The sequence below is a fragment of the Gambusia affinis genome, linkage group LG12, assembly GCF_019740435.1.
Source record: "Gambusia affinis linkage group LG12, SWU_Gaff_1.0, whole genome shotgun sequence".
In the NCBI taxonomy this organism is placed as follows: domain Eukaryota; kingdom Metazoa; phylum Chordata; class Actinopteri; order Cyprinodontiformes; family Poeciliidae; genus Gambusia; species Gambusia affinis.
In genome coordinates, this window is record NC_057879.1 from 28,064,290 (window position 1) to 28,080,314 (window position 16,025).

The window sequence follows — 16,025 nt, forward strand, 5'->3', positions numbered from 1 at the left end:
ACTTGATTGTAGCGATTCCTCTTTAACATCCATCCTCAATCTGCTACTGATTCCTGACGCCATTTCTGTTTCTCAGATGATTCAGCAGCCAAACAAAACGCAAATAGGAGATCGTTGTGTTTTCTGCCGTAGTGTTTAAGATCTCATGATACACAAAATATGCTTTCAATAACTTAATCAGAAAAAATGGAAAAATGTGTCTGAAGTATAATTTACAGGTGAATATTTCCAACTATCTCAAAACATACAGCAGCCTGATACTCCAGCAGGTGGATTACGGCGCCAAAGTTCTTCTTCTAGTGACTAATGGCGGTTGGGAGACCAACAATCATGGTACATTACCGCCACCAACTGGACAGGTTCGGTGACAGGAAATTAACAGGAAATAAGTAAAATAACTCAAGTACATTTATAATACTAGGTGGGTAAATTAACATTAGCTAACTAAATTATCTCTGTTTTACCTTTTATTTTTCTTACATCACTTTCAAGATTATTTTAATTATTTTTGTTTATTATGATGATTTTCCACTTAGAGTAATGCAAACATGACAGTTAAAATTATAAAATTGCATCTGAAAACACTCAAAACATATTTAATACAGAAATGTGAGCTTAATGAAAAGAATGTTTCCCAGCTAATAAGTGATTGTTTAATATTCAAACTGATGTTCACCAAATCTTGTCTGATTGTTCACTTTTTTTTTTTTTTCCCTCCAGGGGGTCTTTTGTGGGCTCTAGTGTCCCTTATATGATAGTGGGCTGACAGGAAACGGGGAAGTAGAAGGGGGAAGACATGCGGCAAATGTCGTCAGGTCCGGGAATCGAACCCGCGACGGCCGCGTCGAGGACTCAAGGCCTCCAAACGTGGGTCGCGCTATCCTCTGCGCCACCGGAGCACGCCCCTTGTTCACTTTTAACATTCCCTCATTCTGGAATAAAAAATCAAAGCTGTGATTTTATTTGATCAGTTTTATCAGTTTTATATAAACCTTTGCTGAACATCAGGTAATTTTACATTAGTAAAATCTGAGTAGATGTGTTAAATTCCAATAGTCATATAAGACTTTTTAATATTTACACAAATCTCTCACCTCAGCTCCACACAAAAAGACAGAAATTTACATAGTAATAGTAAATCCAGTAGTAACTGAGTTTAAATGTAACAGAAGCATGCAAGTGGGAAAATATTGTTTTGACATTTTTAAAAATTAAAACAGAAGTAAACCTCCACCTTACTCACTAAAAAGGTGGGATATTTAAAAATAGGACAAAGGAAAAAGTCCTCAAATGAGATCTTTTTTAAAATGTATATTTGAGAGGTCAGAGGAGAAGCACATCTCTCAACATGTAAAACAAGATGTTGGTAATGTCTGAGAATTTACCATGTTTTCACAAACACTCCATCTTCTCAATGTAGACTATCACTTTCAGTAAATGCTTAGATATTCTAACATAACCTGAGGCACAGGATTAGCAGAGGCTATTGTTCAGCATTACCTTTAAGCTAACTGACAAATCAGGTTCATGCCGAACAACAAGCCATTTGAACAAGAAGAACAGAAATTTCTTTCAGTACAAGTATTTTGGCTAATCTTATGTTCGTTTGGTTGTTCTCAAAGAACTCCTTCATAAACTGAGTCGGGCAATTTTCTTTGGCAACATCACAAAGACTTTGGAGGAAAGAATAAAATGTAGCCAAACTGTTTTTTTCTCTGGGACTGGGAGAAAATACATGAACACGCGCTCTGTACTGCAGCTGCAGCAAAATAATTTTCTTTTTCTAGCAGCCATTTTGCAGCTTAAATCCAACAGAATAAATGTAGCAGTCACTCGTAATGAAGTGGGTGGAGCTCCAGCTGGGTGGCCAGGTGAGGGGCTGGGCTTGAGGCTGTTAGACAAAAAAACATTGTAACGCATCAATTTAGAGGTTTTTGAAACAGATTATTTTACAGACACCAGCAGAGCATTTAATTATTTACAAAAACAACTTTTCTTTTCCTCTTAGATTATGTCTAGAAGAAATGGAAGGATGGAAACATGCAAAAAGTGAATTTGGTATAATAGTGGACTTTTAACACTCATGAGTTCAAACTGGACAAGCGCCAAATGGCTTAAAATCAGGTGTAATTAACTTATTATTAACAACATACCATTAAAAGGTTAAAAACGTGTTAAAAAGACATCAACAACATAACAACGACGCGACAACAGCACACAGACAATGTCTTGTTTTTGTGTTAAAAGTTGCATACATTTGATCTGGATGGCCTTCCATAGATTTTGGCAGTTCATCATGTTGGTCACCATTTACAGGAAATGAGCCTCTTTCCCTTTAAGCACAGCCTTACTTAGTAAACATGAGGAGGCGTGTCTCCCTCGCTGAAAATATAAGTTTGAAAATGAAACTTCTGTCAAAAGGCTCTGGAACATTTCTGCAGTGAGTAACTGTTTTCTCTCTATTCAGTCCTTCATGTTGGTGTTTTTATCTCTTCTCAAACTCTTTCTCTTCTCACCAATAATCTCTTTGTTGTTACAGCTTTTGGTCCACTGTTCAGTCAGATTATCATCAGTTTTTATGAATAGTTTCCAGATTGTTCTGACCCAAAATGTTCCTCTTTTATTATTTGCAAAACAAGATGGAGTTTGAGAAAGTGATCGAAGTGGCGACTCTGGGCCGACCGTTCAGACTCGGGATGTTTTACGACTGTCGCCAGGACACAATCATTCCTGGTAAGGATTTATATTTTGTTATTTTTAAATAATTATTTATTTTATCGTTTTGTGAGGGGAAGAGAAGTGGGTTGTTGTCTTTTTATCCTGCCTTTCTCCTTTTATTTTAGCTGTTATGAGTTACGCAGTTTCTGTTTGAATCTTTTTTTAGTTTAAAGATTGTTGTCTTTTAAGAGAAACCTGTTACACCAGTCAGGTTTAACTGGTTGGTAAAATGGTGCTGAGAACTTTAAATTTCCCCTTCAGTAGAGGAAGAACTGCTCCTCATTTCCAACCCATTAGTCATCTACTGATTTATGTTTGTGAAAGTGATGAGTTTTTTATTTCACTGTGGGCTACAATATAAAATAACACATTTATTGTTTTCATAAAGTATGGTAAGTGATTATTTTCACAAACCAAAAGCATTCGCTTAATAAGACGCTCATTTTGGGATAAAGTCCATGTTTGTTTCAAAGAAACAGTTTTTGACCTGAATGAATGTTTCATGTTGCCAAAGTCTTGGCAAGTTTGGTAAAACATTATTACAGCTAAATATGAATGGATCATAGTAAACCAAAAATTTAATAAAATGCAAACTAAAACAGTGCTACTAAAATTATTACATTTTAAGAGCTTTTCATTCAATTAAGAAGTTGGTTGGAAATGCAGCTGATGTGTTCTTAAACATGTAACAAAATAGGATTTCTTTTTTAAATATTATTTTATTTTCATGATATTAAGATACCATGAAAATACCACGCCCCCCTAAAACAGATTACAACAGGAAATGACCCCCACCCTTCCTGTCTGTACTCTCTGTGCCTCCTGCACGTTCAGTTGTTTCAACTGTAAAATCTGATGGTAACTTGCCATAATGGGGCTTTCCTAACAGTCTTTAAACGCACCATGTGAGGTCAGTTTTGGCACCAGGTGTATTTGTGAGCAAAGATTACTGATAGCGTCAGATTGTAGCCATGGCAACACAACAATCAAACTATGAAGATCATTTTTTGCACTTTTCCTTTTTAATTATATTCTACATTTAATATTTGATCTCTGCTGAAACCATTAAATCAAATTTAATAGCTTTGTCATTGTAAATGAATAAATGCTAAAAGTTTAGATCTGTGATCTGTTACAGTTAAATCTTTAACGGGTCCCTGGAGGCCTGGGGGTCCTGAAGCTGCTGGGTTTGTTTCTCCTGGTGCTAGAAAATAAAAAACCTCAGAGGAAATGCAGTAATGTCAAAAGTTCTGACCTTTTTGGTCGTCTGGGTCCATTTTCTTCATGTGTGTTTTTAGGTTAACAAGCCTCCAACAACAGACAGAAATAGAAAAAATAAAGGTTAAGTTGCTTTCCTTCATCTTACTAATGTAGATGATTGTAACTCACTATTTTGGCTTCTGACCGTTGATCCGTTCACTACTTTACACCAACAGAGTGACGGTGTTGGTGATTCAGTCTGTCAGGATCTGTTCTTGTTTCAGTTTGGGTTTATTATTTTTTGTGTTCCTTAGTTTTTCTCTTAGTTCTGCCTCGTTTCCATTTCCATTTCAGTTTTTTCTTATTGTTTCTAGTTTATTTCCTGTTTCTGTTTATTCTCTGTCATTATAGTTTTATGTTTCTCCGGTCTCGTTATTCTGTTAGATTTATTTCCTGTTTCCTTGTGTACTCTCCATCTTCACTCACATCGTGATCCATTCTCTATCCTCCTGTCTGCACTTTGATCAGACACCTTATCATGTCTTATAGGACACTTTATGCTTTGTGCTTGACATCGATATGATAAACTTGTAGTTGCCCAGAATGGAAAGACCTTTTCAAAGACTGAACTGACTGTTCCTTAATGGTAACTGTCTGTGTTTTGAATCTATAAATTGTCTCTGAAATTCCCAAAATATGAATGTTTTCTCTGTTTCTACAGGATTAACACTCTGGGACAGTGATAACTTGGAAAAATACAAAAGAGAAACCCCACAACCAAACAGTGACTTTGAAATAGTTGCCTCTGAATCTATTGCGGACAAATCTTCAGCCTTGAATGTTGAAGCATCTTTGAAAGCAAGTTTTTTAAGCGGCCTAGTTAAAGTTGAAGGATCGGCCAAATACCTCAATGATCAGATATCATCCAAAAATCAAGCCAGAGTAACACTGAAGTACAAAGCTACCACAAAGTACCAAGAATTATCAATGAATCATCTTGGAAGAGGCAACATGAAGCATCAATACGTTTTTGAGAACAAATTAGCAACACATGTGGTCATAGGCATTCTGTATGGAGCTCAAGCATTTTTTGTCTTTGACCGAGAAAAATCTGAGACAGAAAGTCACCAAGATATTCAGGGCAACTTAAAAGTTTTGATTGAGAAAATTCCATTCCTATCTATTGATGGTAAAGGTTCCTTACACATGGAAGAAAAGGACAAAGAATTAATACAGAAGTTCTCCTGTAAGTTTCATGGAGACTTCCTCCTTGAGAAAACTCCAACAACCTTCCAGGATGCAGTAGGAGCCTACCAAAGCCTCCCCAAGCTGCTGGGAGCCAGTGGAGAAAACGCCGTACCAATCAAGGTCTGGATGCTGCCTCTGACTAACTTAGATTCTTCTGCAGCTAAACTTGTCCGAGAAATAAGTGTTAGGTTAGTTCAAGAAGTACAAAGTGTCCTGGAGGAGCTCAGTGACCTGGAAATAAGGTGCAATGATGCAATGAAAAACTCTACAACACAGCAGTTTCCACAGATTAACAAAAAACTTAAAAGTTTTAAAAGTTTGTGCTCCGAGTTCAGGCTTGATTTTCAACGAACGCTATCAAAGAAGCTCCCATCAATCCGAGGAGGAGGAGAAGAAGAGTCTGAACTTGCAGATGTCTTGAAGAAGATTCATTCCTCACCTTTCAACAGCAAAAACCTCAATGACTGGATTGACTGCAAAGAGAGGGAAATTCATGCCCTGAAATCTTACACCAGGTTGATGAAGAACACCAAAATCATCCCATCTCAAAACATCCTTAATGAAGAACTTCTCAATGCAGAGCATGCTGTGTGTTTTGTCTTCAGCTCACTGGAAAGAGATGAGCCATACCTCTCTGCTTTGCTGAACCACCTCAAAGACAAAACCAAGTCAGGAGATTCACACCGTTATGATATTGAGAAGGAACAATGGTATCTCTCAAACAACCTGGCAGATGAAATGAGAAGAAAAGTAAAACTCTTCAGTGATTTTGCAGCTGCCAACACTGAAACCAAGAGCACAACATTCCTGGCAGTAGGTCTAACAGATGAGACACATGAAGGTTCAACCATTTACCTTTATGAAGACGGATTCCTCATCAATAAGAACTTTGAACCTCCTTCAAAGCCTGAAACTGTGACAGCTGCTGATGTAACCCACAGCAGTGTGACTCTGAAGGTTTCTCCTCCCAGGTTTGGAGCAGAGAGCGTCACATCCTACTCTGTTGAGTTCTGTGTCAGTGGACAAGATGGATGGAAACAACAGAGTGAACCAAAACCTTCAGAAATCACAGTGACCCAACTGCAGCCAAACACAAAGTACATGTTCAGATGCAGAGCAGTGACCTCAGCAGGTGTTGGACCGGCCAATGTCATCAATGATCCCATTAAAACTTTACCCTGCAGCCCTGCTGGAGAACCTCAATGTGAACCAAACTCTTCTGAGATATCAGTGAGTTGGGAGAAACCTGCTGAGCTCGGACCAGATGTTCAGATCCTGAGCTACACTGTGGAATACGCAAAGGTAGAAGATCCAAAACCATCTGGAACCAAAAGAACCATCTGGAACCAAACAAGGTCAAAAGGTGAAAAGGCCATCATTTCAGGACTTGAGTCAGAAACACAATATGCAGTCAGGATCACATGTGACTGTGGTGAAGCTGGCAGGAGCAAAGAAAACAAGATTGTTCAGGTTCATACAACAAAGCCAAACTGGTTTTCTGATGCTGTTAAAGCATCAAAAAGCTTTGACAGCACCAGGCTTTCTGATGCTGTTAAAGCTAAGAGCAGAAAGCTGGAGCCACAGATTGGACCACTGCCTGTTTATAGAGTTCCTCTAAAGGAGGAGAACATCAAAATAAAGGGATGCAGGTTCTTCAGGTTTGGAAAACCTGTTGCCAAACAAAGTCGTACCATCATGGTTCTTGGAGCTACAGGTGCTGGGAAGTCAACTCTCATCAATGGGATGATAAATTACATTCTAGGGGTTGAATGGTCAGATTCGTATCGGTTCATCTTAGTGGATGATGGTCAAACAAAATCCCAGGCTCACAGTCAGACCTCTGAGGTCACCGTGTACAAACTCAACCACCTGGAGGGATTTCAGGTTCCCTTCTCTCTGACCATCATAGACACTCCAGGCTTTGGAGACACCAGAGGAATAGACAGAGACAGGGAGATCACAGAGCAGCTCCGTAACCTCTTCACTAGTAAAGACGGGATCAGTACGATTGATGCTGTGTGTTTCGTAGCTCAGGCTGCTTTAGCTCGTCTCACACCAACACAGAAATATGTCTTTGATTCCATTCTCTCCATCTTTGGCAAAGATATAGCAGAAAACATCAGGATCCTGGTGACATTTGCAGATTGTCAGAAGCCTCCAGTTCTAGAAGCCATCAAAGCTTCAGGCGTACCAAGTCCGAAAGGGAAAGATGGTCTTCCAGTTCACTTCAAATTTAACAACTCTGCTCTGTTTGCTGATAATAAATCCTCTGCAGCAAACACTCAGAGTGACGATGATGATGATGAAAACTTTGATAAGATGTTTTGGAACATGGGAACAAAAAGCATGAAAAGGTTTTTTGCTGCTCTAAATCTGATAAAAACCAAAAGTTTGACTAACTAATGAAGTCCTGAGAGAAAGAAAACAGCTGGAGGTTTCAGTTGAGAATCTGAAGGTTCAGGTTAAACTTGGTTTGGCCAAAATGGAGGAGATCAGAGAGACGAGAGAAAAAATCAAAGAGCATGAAGCTGAGATCAGAAGAAATGAGAAGTTTGAGTTTGAGGTCACTGTGAAAAAACCAATACAAGTTGACATCTCAGGTACTGGTAACTACATTACCAACTGTCAGCAGTGTCATGTCACCTGTTGTTACCCTTCTGGAATATCAAATGATGATGATAACAGAAACTGTAAGGTTATGGACAGAAATGGAAACTGCACTCAGTGTCCAAAGAAATGTTACTGGAACGTTCATTTCAGCCAAAAGTACAAGTGGGATTATAAAGATGTTACAGAGAAACGGACAATCGCAGACCTGAAAGAAAACTATGAAAAGGCCACAGGGGAGAAAATGACTGTTGAGGGACTGATGAGAAATCTAGAGGCTGAATATGATATCATGCAGAATGACGTGAATAAGTTAATAGACCAGTCAGCAAAGTGTCTGAACAGACTGAAGGAGATAGCACTGAAGCCCAATCCTCTCACCACTCCAGAGTACATTGAAATGCTGATTGAAGGAGAGAAACAGGAGAAGAAACCAGGCTGGAAACAACGAATTGAGTCTCTGATGAAAATGAAACAAAAAGCAGAGTTCATGGCTAAAGTGGAGAAAGGAGAAAAATCTCTCCTCCAACAAGAGTCACTTGATGTGAAGTCTTAAATAATCAGATTTCCTCAGAATCATTTAGATTTAATTATTACTCTTTGCCCTGCGACAGACTGGCGACCTGTCCAGGGTGACCCCGTGACCCCGCCTCTCGTCCAGTACGCTGCTGGAGAGGAACCAGCAACCCTCCTGACCCCATTAGGGAAGAAGGGTGTAAAGAAAATGGATGGATGGATGTTGAAGCTGTTTGGGTCTCCAGAAACCAGGCCTTGTTATGAGGGTTGATGTTTTTTAAATCTCATTTTCTAAGATAATTTTGGGTTCAGTTATTCCTTAAACAAAAAGTATTGTTTATAATATTGTTGGTTTAATTTGAGTGCCATGTTTTTTCTGTAATTTGATTTAAAGACCTGCAAACATTTGTAAAGAATTTCAGGTAGATGATTTTTATGTGAAAAAACTTAATAATTACTCACTGTGTTTTTAAGAGTTGAACTAAAATAATAAATATTTCATTAATGTTTTGTCTCAGTGTCTTTAAGCTCCTCTATTTAAAACCTGAGTGAAGAAAGTGAAATTAAGTAAAACTGTTTACCTGTAAAATAAAATAATTAGATGAATTTGTAGTAAATTTTTACATAATAATGTTTGTGGGGATTTGGTTAATGAATGTTTCTGTTTTCTAGTTAATTTAGTTCCTGATTCTCCCAGCTGCCTCTTGATTCCCTGATTGTGTCTTTGTGTATTGAATCCCGTCGGTGTGCCTTGCTCAATGGCAGCTCCTTGTCCACACCAGGTCTTCATGTGTTTCCTGGTTTTTGTTTAAGAATCATAATTAAATTCATTTTTGCATCTAACTGGAGTCTGAATGCATCTCAGCCTCAACAACAACAACCAGCTAATTGATGAGATATTTACTTTATGGTGGCAGCAAACAACAAGCTGAAACCGAAAACATCTATAATAAATTACATGACATGTTGAATGGACAGAATATCAATAAAAAAATAAAACTGCATCTGAAATTAAACTGAATTCATAAAGAAACCAAAACAAAAGCTGAGATTTCATCTTTAATGGGTTTTATTTTTCTATCGTTTCCCAAACCTTTTCATTTTTTCTGCAGCAGGTTGGGTTTGTGTCGGTGAAACATAATGCAATGTTTACACAAACATCCCAGATACAGAAACCAAACAGGTAAATATTTACAGTTTAATATTTACTGTACATGTTGGATCCACAGAGGAAACTTTGACCTGAACTTCAGAGGAATCAGATTCTTCTGCTGCTCTTCATCCTGAACAGAAGAAAATTAAAACACGGAGGAAAAACCTGCTTTCTATCAGCTGCCATCTTCAATCTGTAACCATGGAAACACAAAGCTTTCCTGACCTGAAGTCAGCTGAAGAACATTTCTACAACAATGAAAATAACAGAAGTTTGTTTACAACAAATAAAATAAATAAAAAGATGTTTTTCTTCATCCAATAAGAGCAGAGCAAACATGGAGCTTATTTTAGCTGCTGCTTAATAAAATAGTTTGATGCTGATTGGATGAAAATCCACCTGCAGACAGTTTGGCTGTTTGGGAAGAAATCTTATCGGATCGATTGATAACTAATATTCATTTTATAAACAACCAAAACAATTAAATACAAAACAGAAACAAACTGGCTTCAAACTTTCACCCACAAATTCAACTAACAGGAACCAGAACCGAAATCTGAGGATTTAAACCCAAATCCTTCAAAATAAAAGCATTTTAACAGCTTTGGTTCAGGACTTTCTCTGTAACTGGATCCGTTTTCTGTCCGGTTCTGTCCAAATGTTTCAGGAATTATTTTAATAAAACGGAGTTTTAAAAGATCGATTAGAGGAAAAACATGCCGAGTCTAAAAACTCCTTCAGCTCCTGAATGCACCGCCTGGTGGTGCTTCTCTAGAAATCTTTTTATTTCAGGGTTTCTTTTCTGTTTAACTTTCAGAGCTGAAGTTTCTAAAGCATTTCTGTTTGAAAACGTAGTTTTTATTCCAGACAGAGACGAGAAACAGATTGAACAGGAACAAAAACCTCCAGAAGGATGAATGATGCAACAAACATTCATTTTTAAAAACCTAGAAGTAACATGAGACTCATCATGAACCGCATCCTTCTTCTGCTTCCTGTCAGGTTTCAGACAGTCACAGATTTCAGAGGAACTGTGGTTGGGAAGGTTGAACCTTTGTAACACTGATCAGGTTTCACTGAGAAAAACATGAAAATCACAGAAAAAACTAAACTAATTGACCCAACAGGTGAACTTCAGAGAGGAAATTAATGTTTTCAAAGAAACCCAGAAGAAACTCCAGACAGTTTCCACCTGTGAACCCGACTGAGCGGCTCCAGGCCTGGACTCCTCCAGGATTCCTCCAGGCTCCCTCCAGGCCTGGATTCCTCCAGGATTCCTCCAGGCTCCCTCCAGGCTCCCTCCAGGCTTCCTGCTGTGAACTGAAACAGGATGCAGCGGAGCGGGTCAGTATCCCAGGTCCAGGTGGATTTTGTGCTCAAACAGCGCGATGAGCAGCATGATGCAGAAGCCCAGCAGGATGCCGGCGTTCTGCAGCAGGAAGAAGCCCCAGTGGCTGAAGCCGTGGTCGCCGGCGTCGTTGTGCAGCATCTCCGGCACCTGAAGGAGAGAAGCAGCAATAAATTATTCTGGAGGGGAGAAACCAGGCTGACAGCATGGAGAAACTCTGCAGAGGAAGAAACTTTCAGTTTGACTTGATTTATTTTCCATTGATTGTTTTACTGCTGCCTGCACCGACTGAACAAATTAAAGATGTTTTTACACGTTTGCCTCAACATGTGAAGGTTTATTTATTGCTGTTAATTATCAAATAAATTAGTAATTCAGTAAATTTATGTTTGTGTTTAATAAAAGAAATATTTTAAATCTATTCAGCTGTTTTTCTGTATCGGATCGGCCGATACTGAACCTCAGATATCGGATCGGTATCGGAAGTGAAGAATTGGATCGGTGCATCTCCAGTTTCCACAGAACAATTCAAGAACTTTTCAAGGTAAATATCAAACTTTTCCAGGACCAAGTTTTAGAGATAAAATGATAGAAATGAACTAAAAACAGAAACTTTAGTTCATATTTAATACTGTTAATATTTCTGTGGTAATATTCTGCAGCAGATGAACTAAAATAAATTAAAATTTGATGTTATGAAACGTCTCTGAACCTATAAACCTAAAGAACAAAAATATCCTAAATTCAATAATCTGTTTATTGAATAAAATATGAGATGATCAGAAATCATTGATCAATTATTGATAACAAATATTATGTTGAAACAATTCAAATAAATTAAGAAAAATTATCTTTCTGCTCAAATTAAATCTTTAAGTAAAAAAAAAAATCTAAAAATGTTTTTGTTTTTCGCAAACAGAAAAACTTGGACGATTCTAAATGATCTAAAATAAGAAACATTTAGTTTGATAAAACTACAGACAGTCATAAAAATGTGACTTTGTCTTTTTATTAAGTTTATGAAATTATCTTTTCCAGATTTAGGCTTTTGATCAAAAGTTAGTTTGACCTTTATGACCTTTATGACCTTTATGACCAAACTGTGCAGTTAGAAAATGAAGCTCTGCTGATGAAGAGATGAGACGGTTCTGTTCTCCAGAGACGGTTCTGTTCTCCAGAGACGGTTCTGTTCTCCAGAGACGGTTCGGTCCGACTCACCATGTCCACCAGCGACACGTACAAGAAGAGTCCGGCCGTCAGGGCAAAGATCCAGGTGGAAATGTGTTCAGCGTAGTGACCAATCAGGATGCCCGTCACCATGCCGAGGTACGCCGTCATGGCCGACAGAACGTTGTAGAGGATGGCCTGGCGAACCGTCATGCCCGCCTTCAGCAGCACCGCAAAGTCACCTGGAGGGAGGGAGAGAGAGAGAGAGAGAGAGAGAAGGAGAGAGAGAGAGGGAGAGAGAGAGAGAGAAGAGGAGGGAGAGAGAGAAGGAGAGAGAGAGAGGGAGAGAGAGAGAGGGAGAGGGAGAGAGAGAGAGACCAGCATCAGAATCTGATCAATCATTACAGTTATCAATTAAAGCTGTAACTGCTGCCAAAGATGTTTAGAACAAAGTATTGATCAAAGGTTGTGATTATTTATCTACATCTGGTTTCTTCCTCTCTGCTGAGTCAAACCAACCTGTTCCCCTCCTGGCCTGTGGGGGCGCTGCACCAACAACCACTGAAGGAAACCACACAAAAACCTCTGAGAGCAACTTCCTTCTTCTCCAGATGGAAACAAGATGGAGGCGTCAGATTAAAGTGTTTGTCCTCCATTTCTCTTTAGTCTTTAGATAAAAACCAGGAGACATTTCTGCTGCTAGCTTAGCGCTAAAGGGAGAAGTAATTAAAAAATTTAAAAGTAAATAAATTATAACGTTTATGAATTTCTAGAACATCAGAAATGTTCATTTTGTTACATCCTATGACGACAGAGAGAACTTTACCTGATCAATGTGGAGGATATGAACTAAAACGTTTTATGATTTTTAGTGGAATTATTGTGAAAACGATAAAACTGACAACTAGAACCATTTATGTCTTTTTTTGGACAGTATCACTGACAGAAATGCTGCTCTTTGAAAATATTTTAAAATCGTTTCTTTATGACTCCAGTCACATGAAACCGTCTGATTTTTCCACCAATCTGCTGACAGTAGCTGTATTTCCAGACTTATTGGTATTTATCAATACGTTCATTGATCAGTAAATCGCCTGCCGCTCTCACCCAGCTCGTGTGGCAACTCGTGGCAGAAAACGGCCACCGATGTGCTCAGCCCGCTGGACAGACTCTCGCTGAAGGCGGCTCCTGCAGACACACAGACACTCCGTCAGGCCGCGCCCACCGGCGGCTTCCCGGGCCGTTTCCGTGGCGACGGTGGCTCACCGATGGCGAGGCCGTCGCTGAAGTTGTGTAGGCCGTCGCCCATGATGACCATCCAGGCCAGCGCGGCGACGCCGGCCTGCTGGAAGTGCTCCTCGGAGTAGGAGTGGGAGTGGCTGTGGGGGTGGTGGTTCTGGGAGTGGTGGTGGTGCAGGATGTGGTGGTAGTCATGGTGATGGTGGTGCATGCTGTCCGCCTGCCCCACCGTGTCGTGGAAGTGGGAGTGGCATTTGTTCTCGCAGTCCTCGGCCGAGTATCCGGCGCCGGTGTCGCCCCCCGCGGGCCGGCCGTACGTCTGCTGCGTTACCACGGAAACCTGCGGCGTCAGCATCACCTGCTCCTCCTCCGACACGCCGCCGGGGAGCTCGCCGAACGCACCGGCGCCGTTCGGCTCCACGTCTGATGGAGAGGAAACAGCTGAGAGGAGCACTTTGTGTTGGATCAGAACCGGGTCAGAACCAGATCAGAACCGGGTCAGAACCATATCAGAACCGGATCAGAACCGGGTCAGAACCGGGTCAGAACCGACTCTCACCTTCGTTTGGCTTCAGCTCGCTCTCCTCCAGAGCCGGCTGCTTCTCCGGGTCCGATTTGTCCGACTGGTCCCAGTTCCTCTGGACCTGAGAGGAAAACAAACATGAACATCAGAACCAACAGAACCAACAGAACCAGAACCTCCATGATCCATAAACACTGAAGCTGCACATCAACACTGCAGGTCAGAGAGTTTATATGACAGGATATGAAAAACTGTTTAATTACAACAAAGTTATTTTATGAGAATAAAATAGCAAAAAGAAAAAAAAATCATAATATTATGAGAAAAAATATAATATATATTTATAATATCACCAGAATAAAATCATTTTGTTTTTCTGCTGTATTATGACTTGTTTTGTTTTAATATTTATTTAAGGACCTAAATGTTAAATTTACTGCAGTTTTGTTGAAAAAGCTGCATGTGGCGCCACCTGCTGGCTGAACTCAACCTCTCATTAAATTCCATCCTGAACTATTTTCTGCTGCATTAATTAGCAGATTTTGCTGCCAAAGACATGAATGTAATCCTGTCATCTTTTTCTGCAGGTTCTTTCTGTGACGGTTCTGAGTTTTTATATAAAATCAGAATCAACTTCAACACAAAACATCAAAGTTTCATTTCCAACCTTTTGTTTCTTGTCTTTGTACATTTTTCCCAGAGTCAGGAAGTGTTCGATCAGGAACATGAAGTAGACTCCGCCCAGAGCCGTCAGGCCTTTCCACACGCCGTCCATGTTCTCCTCGTTGTGATGGTGAAGGGCCTCGGGGTCGTCCAGGTGATGGTGGTGGTTGTCCGGGTGATGGTAGTGGTCGTGATTCCCATGAGACTGAAGACAAGGAAACAAAACGCCTCAACGACGCTGCAGCTGCTCCACTCAGATCAGCACAGAGAGATGATTTAGTGGAAGAAAAAACTCCAACTGATGGGGTCAGATTGTTAGAGATGTAGGTCTGATTTACAGTTATTAATCGTTTGTTGTTATTTCTTTCTTAATCATCCACAACAAAACCAAAACATTTTGAAATTTTAGTCAAAAATCCAAAATGGAAAAAATAATTTTTGATTTTTAGAAATTGTTCCGTGTGCAAAAGTGAAAAAAAAAAACAAAACAAAAAACAAACCTTTTGATTTGTTTGATTTTTGGAAGGAATGAATGACACACAGATTGAAATCCTGCATTCATCTGCTTTAGATTCAGGATTTCTTCCTATTTTTATCATTTTTGTTTCTGCATTTTAAAATGTTTTTCAAAAATATTTTGGGTTTTAAATATTTTGAGTTTTAGTCTTAAACATCAAACGTCGAAGCCAAGAGGAAACAGAAGTTCAAACAACAGATTTATTATTTATGACAATTTAATTATATCAGAAAGAGTTTAACTGTTTTTCCAGCAGCTTCTTTATTCCTTTATGTATAAAAATTTGTCATTATATTTCTTAAATTCACAAGGAAGAAGAATTCAAAAAGAGGAGGCTAATAACTCATCCCTGTGGAACACCATAAGCTAAGCTAAGCTAAGCTAAGCTAGCTGATGAAGCTATTGGGACTGAAGATTCACGTTTTACAGCTAGAAACAGCAAAAAGGAAAATCTGGACCAACACACAGTCAGGTTAAAATAAGTGAACAGTTCTTCCTGTATCTCTGCGGTAAAACGACTCAGCAGAGTGAAAACCGACGTAACTAAATGTGAGGGTCTCATTTCGCTGCGACTCACATGAGGAATGAGGTGCAGGAAGGCGTCGCCGCTCAGCGTTCCCACGGCCAGCGCCACCAGGAAGCTGAGCAGGAACTTGAAGAAGACTCTGTTCATGAGGGGGACGAGGAGGACGCCCAGCAGGGACAGCATGCTGATGATGGTGATGGAGACGGGTCACCGACCCAGGCTGCAACAAACCACAGAGCGTCAGGAACCAGAACCTTCAGAGGCAGAACTTCAGTCATCGCTCAGCGATTCTTAACCAAACCGATTAGTTTTAGTTCTGATCGGACTGACTGGAAGAGCAGGTTAGCATTTATTTAAAGGTGAAAAACAACCAGAGACTTTAATGTTTTTTAAATTATACATTTAAAAGGATCTAGAATGATTTAAATCTAAAAGAATTTGTGATTTTTGATCAATTTTATGAATTTTTCTCCTCGTTTTGTGTGAATCTGTTTGGCGGACTTGGAGAAGACGAAGGTTAGCAGGAACCAGAGACACTGAAGAGGAAACAGGAAGTTAAAGGAAACGTTTTACCACCGTTAAACCCCTCCGCTGACCTTT

General features: G+C 39.6%; 2 protein-coding genes across 2 annotated transcripts; one reads left to right on the forward strand and one right to left on the reverse strand.

Annotated features, from left to right (window-relative positions):
- The first annotated feature begins 2,432 nt into the window (after positions 1 to 2,432).
- LOC122841447 lies at positions 2,433 to 8,424 on the forward strand. The gene is given in 5 exon segments (XM_044134755.1): positions 2,433 to 2,440; positions 2,640 to 2,733; positions 4,640 to 7,559; positions 7,561 to 8,317; positions 8,388 to 8,424. Coding segments are annotated over 4 exon segments (3,801 nt in total). The 5' UTR covers positions 2,433 to 2,440; the 3' UTR covers positions 8,418 to 8,424.
- A 911-nt stretch (positions 8,425 to 9,335) lies between these two features.
- Positions 9,336 to 15,648, reverse strand: LOC122841716 (zinc transporter ZIP6-like). The gene is made up of 7 exons (XM_044135272.1): positions 15,477 to 15,648; positions 14,387 to 14,587; positions 13,756 to 13,840; positions 13,224 to 13,619; positions 13,065 to 13,145; positions 12,009 to 12,199; positions 9,336 to 10,940 (listed from the first exon to the last, which is right to left on the reverse strand). Exons 1-7 carry the CDS (start codon positions 15,606 to 15,608, stop codon positions 10,788 to 10,790), a joined length of 1,239 nt encoding a protein of 412 aa, XP_043991207.1. The 5' UTR covers positions 15,609 to 15,648; the 3' UTR covers positions 9,336 to 10,787.
- Between the last annotated feature and the right edge of the window lie 377 nt (positions 15,649 to 16,025).

Excerpts from the sequence above, each read along its gene's own strand:
- LOC122841716 (XM_044135272.1), bottom strand. The coding sequence starts at position 15,608 with ATGCTGTCCCTGCTGGGCGTCCTCCTCGTCCCCCTCATGAACAGAGTC. Across the intron at positions 12,200-13,064 it reads CGAGTTGCCACACGAGCTGG|GTGACTTTGCGGTGCTGCTG; the intron begins GTGAGAGCGGCA and ends CCCTCCCTCCAG. Across the intron at positions 10,941-12,008 it reads ACGTGTCGCTGGTGGACATG|GTGCCGGAGATGCTGCACAA; the intron begins GTGAGTCGGACC and ends TCTCTCCTTCAG.